This window comes from Podarcis cretensis (assembly GCF_951804945.1).
Source record: "Podarcis cretensis genome assembly, chromosome: 9".
NCBI classification, from domain to species: domain Eukaryota; kingdom Metazoa; phylum Chordata; class Lepidosauria; order Squamata; family Lacertidae; genus Podarcis; species Podarcis cretensis.
Window position 1 is genome coordinate 9,238,351 of NC_137178.1, and position 21,737 is coordinate 9,260,087.

General features: G+C 44.6%; 1 protein-coding gene across 2 annotated transcripts; it reads right to left on the reverse strand.

Moving 5' to 3' along the window:
- Positions 1-329: 329 nt before the first annotated feature.
- Positions 330-17,816, reverse strand: SUCLG1 (succinate-CoA ligase GDP/ADP-forming subunit alpha). 2 transcript variants are annotated; one of them, XM_079991048.1, is made up of 9 exons: positions 17,662-17,816; positions 11,975-12,073; positions 10,006-10,122; positions 9,595-9,807; positions 8,354-8,411; positions 7,176-7,259; positions 5,187-5,338; positions 2,591-2,779; positions 330-579 (listed from the first exon to the last, which is right to left on the reverse strand). In XM_079991048.1, the coding sequence occupies exons 1-9, from the start codon at positions 17,812-17,814 to the stop codon at positions 553-555; spliced, it is 1,092 nt and encodes a 363-aa protein (XP_079847174.1). In that variant the 5' UTR covers positions 17,815-17,816; the 3' UTR covers positions 330-552. The 2 variants fall into 2 exon arrangements, with proteins under 2 accessions (XP_079847174.1, XP_079847175.1); XM_079991049.1 differs by having other exon boundaries at positions 11,975-12,078; positions 17,662-17,798.
- Positions 17,817-21,737: the final 3,921 nt, after the last annotated feature.

Sequence of the window (21,737 nt, forward strand, 5' to 3'; positions counted from 1 at the left end):
TAAATTTGGTGTTTTGTGAAAGCTGCATACATTACAGTTCCTTCCTGAAGATATCTGTGATTGCCTAAACACTCTATGGACTCAGCAAAGCTTAATGATTCGTTTGCATGCCACTAAGCTCTGCCTGATGTACTAAACCAATAGGATTTGGCACCAATTTCTATGTCAAGGACAACTGTTCATCAAAAATAAAAGCTGAAAAGCCCATAGCAGAAACAAAAAGCAGTTTTACTTTAAAGTATATCCATTCTTAAAGCTTCCAGATAGTTAAAGAGTTTTAATAAAGTGATTTGAGGAAAGTTGTAAGAAAAAGCTACCAAGCTCCAGGATTTCAAATGATCACGTTTAGTGGTAGATTTATTCATTTGCTATGATGTACAATTATGTCTGGACAAAGGAGCCACTGAAATGAAACCTGATGGCTTTAAAGCTGAATTCAGAAGACCGTTGTCAATTATATTTGAGAAAAGAAAAATCAGCAGGTGAGCAGCACAGAGGGAGGTGGTATTTCTGCAGTGGCATGTTCGGACGGATCCCCTCCTCCTCCTCCTCTCACAGCATTTTCCTCTTCTCAAACTCCTTGAGGGATAAAGACGGAGACAAGGTTTCATTAGAGTTGGGACAAGCATTTGCCAAACCATCCTTTCTGTCAGTTTACCATCTTTAACATCTGCAATCTCTTCCATGCCATGGGCCCTCCCTGGCCGCTCTGCCCTTCTTAATAACATTGGCTGTTCTGTTCTCAGGCTCACAATGGGCTTGCAATGACGTAGTTGGAGAACACTAGGAACATGCTCTGTTGTCACAGCGAGGCCAGGTCGCTTCACTGCAGGGAGCTCAACTGACAGCTTTAGACTCTGAGCAGCTTCTGAGGGTCCGTGGCAACTTTTGGCAAACTGACTGCAATCTTTGATGTCCCAACTATGACTTTTGCTATTTTTCCTAACCCACATTGCAAGGGAGCAACAGCTGCTGTTAACTCTGCTGGCTCAGCTCTCCCCTGCTTCCTGTAGGGCCCAGCGATTAACAAGAGCAGGCACTGGCAAAAATCATGATGTGGGAAAAGCCGTGAAGCCAGCCAATGCCTCTTCGCAGTTCCATCCTTGTATCAGACACAGTGAGATATCGGTATATGTCAAGTATGAATGTTAGGCCCAAAAGAAGATAGCGAATTCGCAAGGCATGATATGCTGGCAGGCGAAGTGAGAAACTGGTTTTATCTTTTTTTAAAAAAAAATCATTTTTATTGATTTTTCTATAAAAACAGCCAATCATCATATCCACATCATAATCCAATCCAATTCAAAACAATAAACTAAAATAAAAAAGCGACCAAATTATAGTCCAAATTGTAATTTTTAATTTTTCTGGGCTCCCCATAGTCTGGACCACTGAAGCATATCTCCAAATCTTCGTTCCTGTCAGAGAAACTGGTTTTATCAAGGAAAAATGTATTAACTGTGTCCAAAAGAACATTGGTTTTGCTTAATGAAAGCAAAAATCCCGATGCAAAAATCTCCTGATAAAAACAGGGTGGAACTGGCAATGAAAAACAGTAATAAATAAATAAATAAGGCACTCTGCTTACCCTCGCTGGGACCAGCGCTACAACCCAACACCCACAGCTCTTACATGAGGCTTGACCAACCCACGTGAAGGGCCTTGTGTAAATATTTGAGTGAATGCATGAGTGTCTGAACCTCTCCGTACCAATTTATTAATGTATACTTGACTATATGAAATAAATGTTACATGAAAGGTGTGTAAACCCAGATCTGGTCTCCGGCCTGTCTTATTGAAAGCCCTATAGCATACGGGATATCACTTGTCTCTCCGGATTTCAAAAGAACCAAGTTACCACGCTGAGGGTAATCAGTGTGCCCTTTTTATAGTCTTCTTCCCCCTTGACGTCTATGGGCTGGCTTTTAGAACAACTGAGTTTCTGCCACTCTCCTCCTGTTCTCCTTCTGGACCACCACGTCACCTTTGCTGTTGTACCTCAGAAATACATACAACGTGTTTCAGGACTTTATCATCTGGCCATGGCCCACCACCAGTTCCTCCTTGTCTTTGCTCTTTTCTGAGAATATTTATTACTGTTGTTCATCGCCAGTTCCATCCTGTTTTTATCAGGGGAATTTTGCATCAGAGGATTTTTGCTTTCATTAAGCAAAACCAATGTTCTTTTGGACAGTGTTATACATTTTTCCTTGATAAAACCAGTTTCCCGCTTCGCCTGCCAGCCTATCAATTCTCCATCTCCTTTTGGGCCTAACATTCATACTTGACATACATGATGATGGTGATATATCATGACGTTGAAAACCAGATTGCCCAGCCCTAGTGGCCAAGTGGGAACCTGAACCCAAGTATCCCTTGTTCATCTCCAACAACCTAAATCTGCATACTTTTACCACGCCTGTTGCATTGGAAGAAACCCAACCCAACAAAAACCTTGTTCATAGGAATGAAGCAGAACATATTTCACAGTGCCCAATGTTTCTGGCAACATCCTGGCAAGTTCCATTGCCTTCAAATTGCAGAGGAGCAGCATTCCGTCCTTGAACTTCTAAATGGCTGCTGAACTAACCTTGTATATAGTAGAGCCCAGCTGAGCAGGAGACATACTGACGACGACACCAGCATTCTGTAGGGCAGCAATTTTCTCTTTCGCTCCACCTTTCCCACCGGCAATGATAGCCCCTGCGTGGCCCATCCTTCTGCCTGGAGGCGCGGTAACTCCAGCTATAAACGAGACAACTGGCTTGGCTTCTGGACCCTGTGACAAAAGAGGAATCATTTAATAGAGGGGTGAGAGAGAGAAAGCAGAGTTACAACTACCCCAGTGAGCACAGTTATTGGTGTGGTTGGACAAGAAAAAGACATCCAAACAGAAGCACCAGCCTGAGGATTAGGGGCAGAGATAAGGAAACGACCTGAGAGTTCTGGGCAGAGAAAAGGAGGGAAGTGAGTGCAACAAAATTCCCGTAAGGATCAAGCTTGTATAGGTCATGTAAACCCAAGGAAATATTCAAGTGGTTTTGATTTTAGAAGCCAGCTCCTGTGGTAGATATACCAAATCGCGCAGCAGCGGTGCAGCGACAGCAGGAGGCCCCGTTAGCACTTTACCTCAGGTTAAGAACAGTTTCAGGTTAAGAATGGAACTCCAGAACGAATTAAGTTCTTAACCAGAGGTACCACTGTAGATGTGTAGTAGCTGGGCCATAAAAGCTTTTGAGTGAAGAATGATGTGCAAAGGTTGACTCAAGAAACCAAAATCCAAATCTAGCCATGTTTTGTGGCCTTGAAGAAGCTCCTGGGGCTGGTCCAGTTATTCAAGAAACCTCAATATGATCCGCCCAAGAGTTTCCAGAGAAACAATCATGCAACTCTGGCCACCTCTGGACCTGACCACAGCTTCCTGCCAACATATTCCATGAACATGGAAAATCACTTCCAAGTAAAATGTGACTGTGTGCAAAAAAAAAACACATCTGGGTCAGGTATTACATTTTCCTTATGGGACAAACACGGATTCTGAATGCCTTAAAGCTGCCCCTAAAACTATTCATGCAACACTGTGGGTGATATTCAACCAAGTCCTACTCATTTTAGACCCACTGAAATTAAAATACACATATGTTAAAAAAAGGTAAAGGACCCCTGACAGTTAAGTCCAATTGCAAACGACTCTGAGGTTGCAGCGCTCATCCTGTTTTACTGCCCGAGGGAGCTGACGTTTGTCCGCAGTTTTTCCGGGTCATGTGGCTAGCATGACTAAGCCACTTCTGGCGAACCAGAGCAGTGCACAGAAACACCATTTACCTTCCTGCCAGAGGGGTACCTACAGTTGTACCTCGGGTTACATACACTTCAGGTTACAGACTCCGCTAACCCAGAAATATTACCTCGGGTTAAGAACTTCGCTTCAGGATGAGAACAGAAATTGTGCAGCAGCCACGCAGTGGCAGCAGGAAGCCCCATTAGCTAAAGTGGTGCTTCAGGTTATGAACAGTTTCAGGTTAAGAACAGACCTCCAGAACGAATTAAGTTCTTAACCCGAGATACCACTGTATCTATCTACTTGCACTTTGACATGCTTTCAAACTGCTAGGTTGGCAGGAGCTGGGACTGAGCAACAGGAGCTCACCCCGTTGAAGGGATTCGAACTGCCGACCTTCTGATCGGCAAGCCCTAGGCTCAGTGGTTTAGAGCACAGCACCACCCGCGTCCCCACACATATGTTAAGTCATGCCGATTACCACCTTCTGATTACCACCTTGTATGTCACAAATAAGTAATCCACATCCACAACTCTCAATTCTGTGAACCATTCCCAAGTTTGTGGGTTGTCTGGTTGTATGAGCAAATTTCACTCACTCATTGCCCATTTGCCTGCGTAGGGAATTTGGGGAACTGCAGTATTTGCTACAAAATGGTACCACCGGAAATGAGCCTGTAGGCTAAATTTATGGGGTGAATCTTCCTTTCCATTTGGTGAGATAGTCTACATCATTATTTTCATTATGTTTAACGGGGAACGGTGAGGAGCTAGCAAATATGTAGCCTCATGTAATGACCACTTAATGCTTTTACCCTGCAAATGCCAGGCTTTCAAAAGGTTATTGATTAATCTCTCTGCTGGGCTTGGTGTACTTAATTGTGCTATAGACAACTTTCATTTGAGTGATGAAGAGAGATTTGGGATGCTTCTGGACGGCAGCTATTCTGTTGATGGGATACAACTGCACAGTGGCAAATTCAGGTTGCAGAGTTACAGTATAGTTGATTTGGTGCTTGTGTACAACAAACCCACCTCGGACTGGGCTTTTGGTGTTTTGGCAGTAAGGAAAGGGACAGGAAAATGCATTGCGAAGTGTGACATCGCATAACCTCTCTGCAAAGGAATCAGGATGAATGTTCCAACATACATGCCATCTAGAAGCAACCTCAGTTCTTATAGTTAGGAGGTCACATAAGTACATCTTTGGGATTTACCTTCATCTTCCTCGTGCAACATTCTAGTGAGGGGTGTAAATTCCTTCCAAGGGGACCCTTTTGACCCAACCCATTGACTTTAAAAGAGTGGAATACAAACAGATGAACTTTTAAAACGGTTATCCCTCCTCCTTCCTCAATAAGCAGAATGTGCACAGGAGACACACTCTCAAAACATTTAAGCTTACAGAATTGTTTTCCCTAAGGAACTGAGCAGCATCTTCTTCTGCGTTTCCGCCAATCTCGCCTATCAGTATAATTCCTTCGGTGTGCGGATCCTTCAGGAAGACATCCAGGCAGTCAATAAAATTTGTTCCATTGAATGGGTCTCCTCCGATGCCTGAAAGGTTTCAAAGAGTCCTATTAAGAGCAGCACATTTCTTCCATAGACCAATTCTACTAACAGGGGCTGCAGAACTTTCAGGATCACCAACTTGAGTTGCCCACTTTCAGTTAAGGATAACAAACAGTCTTGGAGCTTCATTTCAGCTATTAAATAGCTGGCTATCGGGTCGTTCAGTTCTGCCCCTACCAATATTTCTGGTTTCAGAAAAGGACAACAATAAGTTGGTATATGGCTAATAAAAAGAGAGTTATAAAATATAAGCAGCTGCCTTGAAACCATCTATGTTGATAGGTTCTCATGAGAAGTCATTCTTAACCCTATGACCTGCAAACCTTTAAGAAGGGATCTTGAGGATTGAATTTGGGGCCTTTTACATGTAAATATCTACGCCTCCAAAGGGCTAAACCACAACCTTTACATGCAGAGATTTTAAGTTGCCTTTTCACAGATCTTTAAGCCAGTTCCCAACTTGTACCTTGTGATACAGAGCATTCTCCAATGAAGTAGTCCTGCCAGAGCAAGGATCTTTGCCTCTGTATAGGAACTTCCCTTCCCACTCTGTTCCCTTCCCCGTTCCAGGGGTTGCCTTTGGAAGCAGATTTGGGGGAGATGAAGAAGGTGCCCAGGGAGAGGAGAGGGAAAGTTCCATTGTGAAAATGGAAAACCTTGCACAAGTGCAACTACTTTGATGGATGCTGCCCTACAGGTTGGAAAATATGGCTGCAAACACCAACCAAAAGAGCTGAGGGAAACATTTTATATGGTAGCCAATGTTACTCATACTCTGAGCAGACCCACTGAAATTAAGGTACATTATTTGCTTTGGTCAGTTAATTTTGATGGGTCAACTTTGCACAGAAATTAGTTGGGCATAACCCCATATATTCAGTTATGTTAGATGCAGAATTACCAAAATGATGTAAAATCACAATCTGTTTCCAGCAAAAATTGTGAAGAATACAACCCTCAGATTAAGTTAAAAGAAGATTGAAGCATCATTCCTTTCCTTTACATATTTAGCACAAATCGTATTTATGAATACCCTCTTTTAGCACAGGAATTGGTACCCAAGGCCTAAGGCAATCCTTCAGCAGACTACAACTCTGAAGGAGGAATGCAGTATCTAAGACTTGGCTTAAGTCCCCACCTTCATTTGTAGCAGTTAAAATAAGATAAAACCTTTGGGAACTTATGAAATCCTCCTCTTCTGGATTCTCACCCTGGTGTTGAAATTCTCTTGTGCTGGGCACATTTACCAGAGCAGAACTCAAAATGTCAGACTCAGTTAACTGTTCCAGAGGTAAATTGCCAGAATTTTGTAAGTCAAGTGAGAGAGAATTCCTGCTTCCTTTTCTGCCTCTTTTCAATCAACACGCCAAATGTAAATTAGAAAATGAATTTCCGAAGGCAACTCTTTCTTTTTATTTGCACAATAACACCAGTTTGGGAGACATGTGCAAACTTCAGCCTGAACTGGAAGCCCTGCTGGAATTCAACCAGAGTAGAACCAAAGGGATGCCAAAAGAGATACTGGATAAAAGAGTGGGGATACACTATCTCCTCTTCTAAGAGAGACTGATCTTTCACTCTCACTTGCAAAATTGAACTCTCTTTCATATAATCCACCTACTTGCAGCCCCAGTCATCAGACTGCCCCTCCCCAGTTGTGTGTCCCCACCCTGTCCACAGGCTACCATGGGGGGCATTTTGGTTTAGCACTACTGCAAAATGCACATTCAATGCAAAGTGGGATGTTAGTTAGCATTTCTTAAGTGGTTTCTAAGATCATATGTATTTTCTTACACACTGACTGAGCCTCTCTCAAACCCACCAACACAGAAGGATTGTCCCAGTCCAACTTGAGTTGTCTGATGAACAGCTTCGTATGTCAGAGTGCCAGATCTCGACACAATACCTGAAGGGTTTGGAAAGGAGAAAAGAAAGAAAAAAGATATATAGATATACAATAGCTATACAAATTTACATATAGCAACTTACGTAACAAGCTAACCTTTGAACCTTCTAAGTTCTAAATTCATGATCAGCACATAACATTCAAAAAGTATTCTTGCCATAAGTTGAAGGTCATGTAAGTTAAGTTACACTAGAGATTCCTGAGCCACACAATGCAACGTAAGACAATGTAGGAGCATTATACCAGCAGCCCCTGAAGTATAGGCCCCTGAAGTATGGGCCCCACACCAAGAGCAGCTTCGCAAAGATTTCCCGTTGTCTGGAGTTTACTTATTCAAAAGTGTAGAATGTGCAGGAGGGTGTCCTGATTGTGACATTGAAGAAATGAAACCCCACAAGAACTCAGCAAAGCCTGTTGTGTTATCAACCACTGTTTGAAACTTAAAAGAGGACAGCAGTCGACTTTGAAACTGCCCATTTAAAAGAGCATGGCGTTTGAGTTTCGAAATAATGCTCACCCATGCGGCACATGGTTTTTATATGAAGTGCCTGCCTTTGCTGCATGTGCGAAAATAACAGCGCACCACCACTTGAGGAATCTAAAATCCAGTCCTTAGGTTGGGGAGGGAGCACTCAAGCCAACCTGGGGGCTGCATATGTCATGGCATGGGTTCACACTTAACACAGGCTGCAAACTAAGGGCAGACTTGGTTGGATATTTCAAGACTGGACTCAGTTGGGCCTTACTCAGAAGACTGCCATTCCGATTTCCCCCTCCGAAGACTTTGGGTTCAGCATGGGAGCACTTGGCCCTAGCTAATATGGTAAGATGGCACATGTGTTTTATTTGAATTTGTCCCTGAAGCAGGTTCTGCTGCTTCAAACCTGCCTCTCTTATAGTTCCTGTACAGGACCTGCCAAATCAAAAGGTGGTGGGTATGTTGACATCGTCAACATTGACTAATATCTTGAAGGCTAGGGTGTTAAGCCAAATGGAGACCCTATTGTATTAGAGCGAATATAACTGCAGGTTTTTGTTATTGTTGTTGTTATTATTTTTCAAAAACACACCAGAAAAATCTTTTGAGATCTTACCAATTCTTCCTTTCTTGTGAATGTGGCCAGGCATGATACCAATTTTACATTCTCCAGGCTAAAAACAAAACAAATGTGATTGGCATCATTTCATACACTTATCCGAAGTCACAACCGCAACCTTCCTCTATAAGACTCTTTCCCAGTGTGTTTTTAATGCCCAAATCGACCTCTGAACTTGCTGCAAGTCCTCTGTACTTTGCACGGGATTGTGGGGCATGTTCCAGGGCAGAGGTAGCCACCCTAGTGCCCTCCAGATGCCGATGGAAGAGGATATGCTGTCAATCCTTATGGAGTGTTTGCTACGCCTTGCATGAACAGAGCACACTGTCTCCATGGAAGATCAGCTGCAGCATGCAAGGCACTGTGCAAGAAAACTGCCCTTCTCGCTATTAAGCTCCAGGGGTCCCCAAAACGAAGTTTGGAAAAGGTTGGTTTTTCATTATAGTAGTAGTAGTAGTAATTTTATTATTTGTACCCCATCCATCTTTTCTATATAATTTTTAATTATTTTTTGTTATACTAAAATGCCCATTTTAACATCCTTAAAATATCAATGACTTCCTTTCTTCTCCTTCCATGGTTCGTTTTGCTTATCATAGATAATGAGAACGGAAATTGCACAGTGGTGGCAGTGGGAGGCCCCATTAGTGAAAGCACGCCTCAGGTTAAGAACGGTTTCGGGTTAAGAACAGACCTCTGGAACGAATTAAGTTCGTAACCCGAGCTACCACTGTATAGAATTAGAGAACAAGAATATACGTTTAGAGAAGATTGGAAAACATTTATTGAATATATTGGGGGTGGGGGGAATTGTGCACACCTGAAAACGTTGGCAGCGTTAAGATAAATTCAACAGTGTAAATAAGGTTTGATGGATGTATTAATGGAATACTGAATTCTTTAGTTTTTGTAAAATACGCAGGGATTTATGATATGCAAAATGAACCCTGGAAAGAGAAGGGAAGTCATTGATATCTTAAGGATGCAAAAATGAGTATTGTAAATTGTAAAACAGAAAATTTAATAAAAATTATATACATATATATTTTAAAAAATGGTCAGGGAAGCTGGGAAGTGGAGTCAAGCAATACTGGGAGAACACTACAGCTCACGAGGATGGTGCCTACAAGACAGGCAAGCATTTTAATCAGGCAGCACGCTTGCCTTTAGCCAAAATATATAGGCTTCTATTCTCTTAAGAAGATCTCCGCTAGTTTTAACTTCGCTTGAGCCCTTACGTTGATCACTCCTGGGCAATTTGGGCCAACGAGCCGAGTCTTGTCCTGACGAAGCAATCTGTGTTTGACACGCACCATGTCCTGCTGGGGAATACCTTCTGTAATGCACACAACGAGGGGGATTTCTGCGTCGATGGCTTCATTGATGGCGGCAGCGGCAAATGGTGGCGGCACATATATTGCAGAGGCAGAAGCACCTGTTTTCTCTTTAGCCTAAGATACAATTACATTTTAAAAAAGAAGAAGAAATCATCAATCTTTCAAATTGTTTGGCACGCCAAAAGAATATTCTCATCATCCGAAGCAGAAATTTGCCTTCTACTGCACGGATATTTGGTGAAACATTTAGATGATCTAGTCTGGATGTAACCAAGATGTGGGATCAGTTCTCATATAGCAATATATTATTACCTCCCTCACGGAGTTAAAGACCGGAAGCCCCAAGTGAGTTTTGCCCCCTTTGCCAGGAGAAATCCCTCCTACTAGATTGGTGCCATATTCCAATGCCTGTTGACTGTGAAAGGTACCCTGCAAGAGAAAATCAAACATAACAAAAACTAGGTTAAGATAGGAGGACAAAAGTGATCCAAAGCTAGACTTCTCCTGCACAAGGCCAGTGAAAGAAATGGGAGCTGCATGAGAGCCAGAAACCATGATCCAATTTTCTAAAAAAATCAAGCATATGCTGCTAGCATGAGGTACTAGATTTCTAAGTGCAGAGGAATAAATGCTTGGCTATTTTTATCAAGCCTGGGAAGCATGTAAATGTGCCATCTCAAACCTGCAATATTAAATGGCACAGTCCAAACAGAGATATTCAATTGTTCTAAACAGCAAATTCTGTATAGTCAGTCTGGGTCTTGGACTAAACTAGGGGTAAGGAACCTGTGTCCCTCCAGATGTTTTTGGACTGCAATTCCATGACTTCTGACCATTATGCTGGCTGGGATTAATGGAAGTCCAATGATAACTGCAAAACCACAAGCTCCTCACTCCTGGACTAAACCAAATACTCCCAAGTCAATTCTGCTGCTTTCCTTAAAAACTGAAAAGTCGAAAGCAGAAAAATCCACAAGTTAACAGACAAGGAATATGCCCTACTGCTTTCTAGAACTAAGGCACAGCTTCATTTCTGTGACCCATGATGGATCAGCATTCCAAACATTAAGTGTGGCATGAGAAGCTATAAATAGAAGACACCATTTGCAGTATAGGCAGATACAAACTGTATGTAGGAGAACAAAAAATGTGTTTCCTCTAGTTTGTACTGACGTTTACAACTTGAACAATGGTTTCAGAACTAGATCTGTCGACCAGTTCTAATTACAACACATATGCAACATAAAAATAACCTTCCATGACCTTGGGCTCTACTATTAATTGGACTAAGACTTCTCCCAATCCACTAGCTCAGTCATTAGAGCAGGAAACTCTTAGTATTAGGGCCGTGGGTTTGAGCCCCACGTTGGGTAAAAAGGGAGCAATATTGCCTTCACACTCGGAAGATCTCAGGAGCATCTAGTTAGCTACTGCGGTCCTTCGCTGTAAGCCAGCAGGCCTCTTATGATGTTCATGTTATTCTACCTCCAGGGATCCCTACAAACATCAGCATTCCTAACAACAAATCCATGTGTGTATCAGAAGACCTGGTGCCCCCAAACGTCTTAATGAGTGCCCATACGTCACATGGCTCAATGTGACTGCACAACTATGCTGGCTCCTAGAGAAGAGCTTGCAGACTTTTTGCTCCTCCACAGGCTCTGCCAAATTTCTCTCCTTCTTCTGAGTAGGTGAGAGGAGGTGTTGCACCACCCACTTTTGACGCCAGGCTGGGAGGGGGGTGTATAGGTCAGTGTGGGGCATCAAGGATTGACTTAGCACGTCTTCTGAACCTGGGATCGTGATTAAGGTGTCTCCTTCTTAAACAAGACCTGAAGCCATCGAACAAACATTGGCTACCGATTGTGATTCAGGAGAGACCTTAACCACAATCCTGGATTCAGAGAACTTATGAAGTCAAACCTTGGCTTCACTGCCAAGGAGATCTAAAAAGTCTGGGGACGGGCAAAGTGACTGAGATCTCCTCTTTAACAGCCAACACAACTGCACATTCACAATATGCCACAATATGCCATTTGCAGCCAGTACTCTGTACAAGCTGGGAACATGTCCTAGAATACACCAGAAATTTCATCCCAGCTGTGCATTACAGGGGAAGACGAACAGCAGCAGCAAGCTGTCTTTCAAGGAAGCTGGTCTGCCACCCCAAATCTTGCTAATGGACCATTGCAAAGTTCACCGAAGGAACCCCAGGGCTCCTGAAACCCAGTTTGAAAACCACTCTTCAACAGTATGAGAAAAGGTACAGCCAAACACGTACCTGTTTGCCGGTAAAACCCTGACAAACGACCTTTGTGTCTTTAGTGATGTAGAGATTCTTTCGTGTGGCCAAATAGGAACAATGCCGTACCCCATTTTTCTGCACTAGGGGAAAAAATACAGAAAAAGCTCGATCACCTTATTTTGTGAACACAGGATAAATGCGCAGCTCAGAAAATTAAACTTTATCATACTTTTTTTGACAAATTGCAGGAGAGCCATGTCCATGCTTTTTAAAATGAAAAAAGAAAGCAGATCATTGCACCTTTAATATTAACACAAACAATTTTATTGAAAGAATAGGAGCTTTCAAAAGCAATTACCTAAGTAACTTTCACAGCATGATGCTATTTTTCCAAAACCATGTCCATCTGCCAATTAGCTGACATCACTCTGAATGATGGGTGACATCAGCTGATGGTTGGGGTTCAATTCTGCATTGGCTGATTGTGTCAGTTCCCCCACATGGAATTGACACGTGCAGCAAAAGCAGCAGTATTTGACCCATGCTCATCAGTGCGGGATTGAATCCTGCTGAGATCATTGCAGGGAGCAGGACTGAAGTCTCCGCTTATCAACTGATGAGTGGAGACTTTCAATCCTGCTGGGTGCTGCTTCAAAGCCGTTTTGCAAATAGTTCTGCCTTGTTCTTAGGACAGGTTATCGCAATCACATTTTAACCTTAGAGGATAGGTTCTAGCAATCACATCTTAACTGGACCCTAACATTTGCAGTATAAGGAAGAAATCATAAACTTCATTCAGGCCCCAATAATAATTTATAATTTGTGTTCTAACACATCAAGTCATATGTTGTTTCCTCCCCCCCCCATCAAATTTGGATTTTCAACAGCAAGAGAATGAAATCTAAAATTGTGTAAGGGGCAGCATTCGAAACCATGTGCTTCCTTTTGCACAAGTGCAAGTACCTGTCATTCAAAAAGCAGTTAGGGATGGCTCAGAGCCCTTGAAGCTCCAATGAGCTCTAATTAGGCTGATCAACAATCTAATAAAGCTGAAATGCTTTAGTTTTAAGATGGCACAATTTAATCAATGGGCTTAAATCCAAGTATTCTAGTCCCAATGAACTCCAGAATGGGTGGGCGCTATACACTCATCATCCTGAAATATTAACTTCACCAAACAAGTTCTGAGACTCACAAAACTAATTACTGTAGCAATTGCTATAAACCAGCATTGTTCATTGTGCTCTAGTTTAAGCAGATATGTGTCTGCAGTGTTCAACCCCTGCACATGCCAGGAGACTGGAGAGGGGGAGGGGTTTTTTGGGCTGCAACCACAAGTCACAGCTGTTTACTAAGAACTCAGTAAAAACTCATGTCGGTCAAACTAGATAGATGCATATAAACTGGGTGGAATCCAATGCTGTGTGAGTGAATGTTCCCTTGGCCAATGGGATTTTATCGTCCTCCCTTCTGCACCACCCTCAACCCCGTGCACCCCTCAAATCTGCTCCAGAGGGTCCCTAAATCCCTCCCTCCCCCCCCCAGCAGATTCCATGTACATGCAAGAAGAGAAAAGGGAGGTGAGGTCCCGTTTCACAAGCAAAAGTCCATTCTGCTCATGCAGGGACAGCAAAGGATGCAATCAAAAGAGAAAAACTGATGGTGTCTCATGAAACTCCAAAAAGAGGGAGGGGGGAGAAGAGAGAGAGAGAACAAGGAAACGTGCAAAACACAGACACCTTTTTAAAAATTCTACACTCTTTATCCAGGCAAATGTGAACAGCACCCAGGAATATATCCAGGAACAAAAGAAAATATGAGAGCATGCAGAAAGGCGCCACTCAACTTTCATGATATTCTTCCACTGCAAATGTGTACTCTTGGTTTTCTCATTGTTAAACTATATCTATAAAGCCATAAAAATCAATTATGGTTGAGATGAGGTGCCTTTTCTCCAGTAAGAATTCAACTACGCACCAAACCTCACATGGCCTGTGGTTTTTATTTTACCTGGGATTTTTGGTTGTTTGCTTTTAGTTTAATGGAAGAGGGGGAATACATCTCAAGGAGCAGCAAAGTGTTTAACTACTGTATTTTTAATTCCGTGGTAGCACTGAGTGTGTGGTCTGGGGAATTAAGATCTGCACCAATGAGTGCCCAGGCAACAAACAAAACAACCCAACGGGAGTGGAAGATTTTGCGGTACAAGCATGCCACAAACACGTGCTTGCATACATTTGAAGTTAACCAGCTGTGTTACAGCGAAGGGCTGAAACTCATAGGCAGAGCACATTTTTGCATGGCAAAGGCTGCAGGTTCAAGCCCCTCCCCCTCCTCTGAAGCATCTTTGGACTTGGAAAGCCCCTTCTGAAAACCCGGAGAGCCTTAGTGTAGACAACACTAAGGTAGATGGATCGAGGGTATGACTCGATATAAGGCAGCTTCCTATTTTCCTAAGTAAGGTAAAGGGACCCCTGACCATTAGGTCCAGTCGCGGACGACTCTGGGGTTGCGGCGCTCATCTCGCTTTACTGGCCAAGGGAGCCAGCATACAGCGTACATATGGCCAGCAAGACTAAGCCGCTTCTGGCGAACCAGAGCAGCGCACGGAAACGCCGTTTACCTTCCCGCCGGAGCGGTACCTATTTATTTACTTGTACTTTGACGTGCTTTCAAACTGCTAGGTTGGCAAGAGCAGGGACCGAGCAACGGGAGCTCACCCCGTTGCGGGGATTCGAACCGTCGACCTTCTGATTGGCAAGCCCTAGGCTTTGTGATTTAACCCACAGTGCCACCCGTGTCCCATCTTCCTAAGTACTTATTTTAAATCTACAGATAAAATTTTAGGGCTCAGATCAACTTAAGATGGCAGGTGCCACGATGCTTTGCATCATGCCCAGTGACTATGGAAGCAAAAAGGTTTAATAACAGTAATTCTTACAAGGTGGGAAGAAGGCAGAGATCTGGGGTGAAGCAAAAAAAAAGATCTGGGGCTCACGCCTAGGTACGCCACTGGAACTAAAATTCCCAAGCAAAATGAGCCCAGCCCAAGCCAGAAACTAGTGTTTTTTTGAGATCGATAGAACCTAAATGTCATGATGGCACCAGGCGTGCCTCCCTGGGGAGAGCCTTCCACAAACAGGGAGGGACCCTGGAAAGGTCGCCTTCTCATGTTGCCGCCCTCCAGACCTTCTGCGGAAGAGGCAAATGAAGAAAGACCTGCGAGGATGATCACAGGATCCAGGTCAGTTCATATGGGGAGAGGCTGTCCTTGCGGTACTGTGGTCCTGAGCCATTTAAGGCTTTCTAGGTCTAAAACGGGAGGGACGCAGGTGGCGCTGTGGGTTAAAGCCTCAGCGCCTAGGACTTGCCGATCGTCAGGTCGGCGGTTCGAATCCCCGCGGCAGGGTGCGCTCCCGCTGCTCGGTCCCAGCGCCTGCCAACCTAGCAGTTCGAAAGCACCTCCAGGTGCAAGTAGATAAATAGGGACCGCTTACCAGCGGGAAGGTAAACGGCGTTTCCGTGTGCGGCTCTGGCTCACCAAAGCAGCGATGTTACGCTGGCCACGTGACCCGGAAGTGTCTGCGGACAGCGCTGGCCCCCGGCCTCTTGAGTGAGATGGGCGCACAACCCCAGAGTCTGTCAAGACTGGCCTGTACGGGCAGGGGTACCTTTACCTTTACCTAGGTCTAAAACAGCACTTTGAATTGGGCCCGGAAGCTAAGTAGAAGCCAGTGCAGTCGGACCCGGATGGGTGCAAAATGCTCAAACCATCTTTCCCCAGTGAGCGACCAAATGGCTGAACTTCTGCACCAGTGGAAGTATAAACACACATAACTAGGCTTTAATCCACACAGGTCAAAGATTCAGTTTGGCACAAATACCCATGTGTATTTGCATACACACAGAGGCTGGGAGCCTAAAGGATGCCCCTCTGGGGTAAAAAACCTTGGCTACCACACACACCACAGCTTGCTTACTGATTGATTGAATTTATATGATTGATTGATTGATTATTGAATCTATATACTGCCCTATACCCAGAGGTCTCAGGGCGGTTCACAGAAAAGATCAATACACACAAACACACACACACACACACACCAATAACCCAATAACACACACATCAAAAAAACCCACGTTTTAAAAAGGGGTGTCAATCGTATCACCCAAGGCCTGGTTAAAAAGGTGTACAACGAAGGTGCCAGGTGAACTTCCCTGGAGATGGGGAGCCACTGCAGAAAAGGCCCTGTTCTAGTGTTGCCACCCTCCGGACCTCTCAAGGAGGCAGCAAACAAAGGAGGGCCTCAGAAGATGATCTCAGGATCCGGGTAGGTTGATATGGAAAGAGGTGGTCCTTGAGGTACTGCGGTCCTGAGCTGTGGCTCTGATATGCAGACATGGGTGTAGCCAAGAGGGGAGGCAGCAGCCACCCACTAAATCAAGTAAATCCATAAAAAAATACTTAACTAACTGAGGTTCTTGCCCACCCAAAAAACCCCACATTATCATTATTAGCATTTATTGAATTCATATAATAATAATTTATTATTTGTACCCCGCCCATCTGGCTGGGTTTCCCCAGCCACACTGGGCGGCTTCCAACAAAGATTAAAAATGCATTAAAATGTCACAAATGTCAGGTTTCTCTCTCTGGCATTTGGTGAGAGGGCGTTCCACAGGATGGGTGCCACTACCAAGAAGGCCCTCTGCCTGGTTCCCTGTAACTTGGCTTCTCGCAGTGAGGGAACCGCCAGAACGATGGAGACGCTCCTTCAGGTATACTGGGCCGAGGCCATTTAGGGCTTTAAAGGTCAACACCAACAATCTGAATTGTGCTCGGAAACTTACTGGGAGCCAATGTAGGCCTTTCAAGACCGGTGTTATGTGGTCTCAGCAGCCGCTCCCAGTCACCAGTCTGGCTGCCACATTCTGGAGTACAGTGGTGCCTCGCAAGACGAAAAGAATCCGTTCCGCGAGTCTCTTCGTCTAGCGGTTTTTTCGTCTTGCGAAGCAAGCCCATTGACAGCTTAGCGGATTAGCGGCTTTTAGCAGCTTTTAGCGGCTTATCGGCTTAGCGGATAAGCGGCTTAGAAAAAGGGGGGGGGGGGAGGAGGGAAAAAAACCCCGCAGGAACTCGCAAGACATTTTCGTCTTGCGAAGCAAGCCCATAGGGAAATTCGTTTTGCGAAGCGCCTCCAAAACGGAAAACTCTTTCGTCTAGCGAGTTTTCCGTCTTGCGGGGAGGCGTTCGTCTTGCGGGGCACCACTGTAGTTGTAGTTTCTGGATTACCTTCAAAGGTAGCCCCACACAGAGCGCATTGCAGTAGCCCAAGTGGGAGATAACTAGAGCATGCACCACTCTGGCATATGCAGCCCTACGTGTGTTATTTGTGGCCAAGGACAGCTCTTAACTCATCTGAAGGCAGCCCTGTTTAGGGAAGTTTTTAATGATGGGCGGGGTATAAATTATTATTATTTCTATGGTTGCAAATTCCCCGAATGTGCAATATCCATACCTGCTTCCCTTACCTTTAATTCCATTTCAGAACAGAAAGGGGGGGGGAGAGAGGGAACCCCCCCCCGAAAAGGGCAGAGAGAAGGGTTAAATTTGGGGGGGGGAGAAAAGTAGTTCAGCGTCACGTGACGAGACCCCCTCCCGTTGGCCCCGCCTCCACCAGCCTGGCCCCGCCCCCCGCCCCCGCCGGCAGCCCCTCACTCACGGAGCAGGAGGAGGCGGCCGAGGCCTCGCGCGCCCACGGCGCCGCTCCCGCAGCAAGACATCGCCCCGGCGCCTTCGCCCTGGCTGCCAATGACAAGGGGGGGCCTTGCGAGGCCGGCCCCTTCCTGTCACGACATCGCCACCCGGTGCGCATGCGCCAGCGGGGCTTCTGCGGGCGCACGACGAAAGTGCCTGACAAGGGAAGTTCGTGTATATATACATATATACACCCACAGAGGTGAGTAAGTGGCCTTTCACGGTAGAGGCGTGATTTGCTTATTTCGGGGCAAGGTTTCCCGGGCTAGAAGCTAGAGGACGCGAAGGGCAAGAGAAGCAGGCGGGACCACGGGCAGCCGCGGTGGGAAAGCCAATGGGACCGGAGGACCCCGGCCTCCCGAAGCGTTCCACGCTGGCGCAAGGGGTTGTGGGGGCTGTAGTTCTCGCGTTGAAAGGCATGTGGGAAGCTACGTTGCACTCAATGGTAGTTGGGTAGTTCGCTGCGCCCTTAAGGGAGGCATATTGCTCAGCTGGTAATTAAATACCAGATTTCATAGCGCTGCAGTCTGCTCATATGCAGGCTTCTTCGGGAATCCCAGTGCGTTCAAATCAGGTTTACTCCCAAATAAGTGTGCCTAGGTTTGCAGGCATTGCTTGCTGCCAGAAAACCCCATGCACTCTTACCTGAATTTAAGTCCCATTGTATCCGGCTAGGTTTACTCCTGAGTAAGCGTGCATGTGAGTGTGATGCATGACTGTAAGTCCCAGACCCAGTGATCAAAGTCCAATGAATAATAGAATTTACCTCTGAGCAGGATTTTTTTTATTGCATTTATTAGGGATTTCTTTAATATGCAATAATAATAATTAATAATCTTATTATTGGCGGTAGAGTCAGGACAGGGGCAAAACATCTGCACCGCATCTGTAAGAACTCGGTCACTTAATATGGCAGCATCAACACTTTGGAACTCCCTGCCTATTGATCTCAGGCAGGTGTCTTCACTTTATTTTTTTCAGCGTCCGCTGCAGACGATCTTATTTAGACAAGCCTAACCATATGTTTAGAAAGTTTATGAGTATCAATTTGTTTTAGTCTATTTTATTGTGGTTTTTTATTTTTTATTTTTAAATTATGGTTGTAACTTTTTAGTGATAATTCTGTTTTATATTATTTGTAAACCACTCTGAAGTTCCCCCCCCCAAACAAGCGGCATATAATTTTTACGAAACAAAAACAAGTTAATAAAACAAAGGACTTCAAATGGGGTATTTTAGAGCTGGAATTTTTTGGGAAAAGGGCAGCGTTTGGGTCTTTTTAGAGTGCAAAAATTGAGAATAAAGTGGGGCACAGTGGACATGTATAAAATTATGCATGGTAAGTGGGGAGAGAGACATTTTTCTCCCTCTCTTATAGTAATAATAATAATTTATAATAATAATTTATTATTTATATCCCGCCCATCTGGCTGTGTTTCCACAGCCACTCTGGGTGGCTCCCAACAGAATATTAAAAGCACAATAATACATCAAACATTAAAAACTTGCTTAAACAGGGTTGCCTTCAGAGGTCTTCTGAAAGTCAGATACAGTGGTACCTCGGGTTACATATGCTTCAGGTTACAGACGCTTCAGGTTACAGACTCCGCTAACCCAGAAATAATACCTTGGGTTAAGAACTTTGTTTCAGGATGAGAACAGAAATAGTGCTCTAGCAGCATGGCGGCAGCGGGAGGCCCCATTAGCTAAAGTGGTGCTTCAGGTTAAGAACTTTGCTTCAGGATGAGAACAGAAATCGTGCTCTGGCGGCATGGCGGCAGCAGGAGGCCCCGTTAGCTAAAGTGGTGCTTCAGTTTAAGAACAGTTTCAGGTTAAGAACGGACCTCCGGAACGAATTAAGTACATAACCAGAGGTACCACTGTAGTTGTATATCTCCTTGACATCTGATGGGAGAGCTTTCCACAGGGCAGGTGCCACTACCGAGAAGGCCCTCTGTCTGGTTCCCTGCAACCTCTCTTCTTGCAACGAGGGAACTGCCAGAAGGCCCTCGGTGCTAGATCTCAGTGTCCAGGCTGAACGATGGGGGTGGAGACGCTCCTTCAGGTATACTGGGCTGAGGCCGTTTAGGGCTTTAAAGGTCAGCACCAACACTTTGAATTGTGGTCAGAAATGCACTGGGAGCCTCGTGAACATAAAATAAAGCCGATGTTGGAAAATTCAGAACAGATAAAGGAATGTACAGTGGTACCTCGGGTTAAGAACTTAATTCGTTCTGGAGATCCGTTCTTAACCTGAAACTGTTCTTAACCTGAGGTACCATTTTAGCTAATGGGGCCTCCTGCTGCTGCACGATTTCTGTTCTCATACTGAAGCAAAGTTCTTAACCTGAGATACTATTTCTGGGTTAGCGGAGTCTGTAACCTGAAGTGTCTGTAACCTGAAGCGTCTGTAACCCGAGGTACCACTGTACTTCTTCACACAGCACATATTCAAACTTTTGAACTCATTCCCACAAGAGACAGTGATGGCCACCAACTTGGATGGCTTTAAAAAAGGATTGGGTAAATTCATGGAGGGCACGCCATCAATGGATACAAGCTATAATGGCTGTACTCTGCCTCAATGGTTGGAGACAGTACATTTTTCTGAATACCAGTTGCTGCAAACCGTGGCAGGGAAGAAGGCTCTTGCTCTCAGGTCCTGCTAGTGGGATTCCTGTAGGAATCTGGTTGGCTGCTGTGAGAACAGCATTCTGGGTTGGATGGGCCCTTGGCCTAATGCAACTTCTTATCATATTAACATACTTTATCCTCAGATGTGGATAACCCCAGGGAGTGTTTGTCCTTGCTGGGAAAGTACCCGAGGCTGTAAAACACTTAAGAAAACAAAAATTCACTCCAAGAATTGCTTCTGGGCTGTAGGTAAACACTGTCTTCAAAGGCTATAAACTCAAAGAAAACCGAGAAATAAACCAAAGGCCTTGAAAGGCAGGCTAGACTTTGCTCCTTTCCCGTCTGTTTCACAAAGATGAAGAAAGTCATGCAGTGTGCAAAGGCTTCTGAAGCCAAGAACTGCTCTCTAGGAGGGATGTGGGCATAACCCTTCCACCTCCTTTAATTATGTTTATTCCCAGTAGAGATTCCAGGGCGGAAGAAACAAGTTTGGTGATGCAATTATAAGGGATCCAAGGTATATGCAATATGGAAGATGTGCTGCAGTGACACAGTTCAGTCAAATATTGATTAATTATAACTTCACAGAGTCGAAGAATTATGGGTGACTTGCGCGCACAAACTCTGGCACCACAAATCTATCTATCATCTATCTATCTATCTCTATGTATCTATCTATCTATCTATCTATCTATCTATCTTCTTCTTATTGTTTAGTCGTGTTCGACTCTTCATGACCCCATGGAACAGAGCACGCCAGACACTCCTGTCTTCCACTGCTTCCCGCAGTTTGGTCAAACTCATGTTAGTAGCTTCGAGAACACTGTCCAACCATCTCGCCCTCCATCTTTCCCAACATCAGGGTCTTTTCCAGGGAGTCTTCTCTTCTCATGTGGTGGCCAAAGTATTGGAGCCTCAGCTTCAGGATCTGTCCTTCCAGTGAGCACTCAGGGCTGTGATCCTTAAGAATGGAGAGGTTTGATCTTGCAGTCCATGGGACTCTCAAGAGTCTCCTCCAGCACCATAATTCAAAAGCATAAATTATTCGGTGATCAGCCTTCTTTATGGTCCAGCTCTCACTTCCATACATCACTACTGGGAAAACCATCGCTTTAACTATACGGACCTTTGTTGGCAAGGTGATGTCTCCCAGGAAGCAGAAGTCTTTTAATTTCATGAGTGCTGTCACCATCTGCAGTGATCATGGAGCCCAAGAAAGTAAAATCTCTCACTGCCTCTATTTCATCCCCTTCTGTTTGCCAGGAGGTGATGGGAACAGTGGCCATGATCTTTGTTTTTTCAGCCTAACCTCTCAGCCTAACCTACCTCACGGGGTTGCTGTGAGGATAAAATAGGGAGGAGGAAAACCATGTATACCATCTTGAGCTCCTTGAAGGAAAGGTGGGA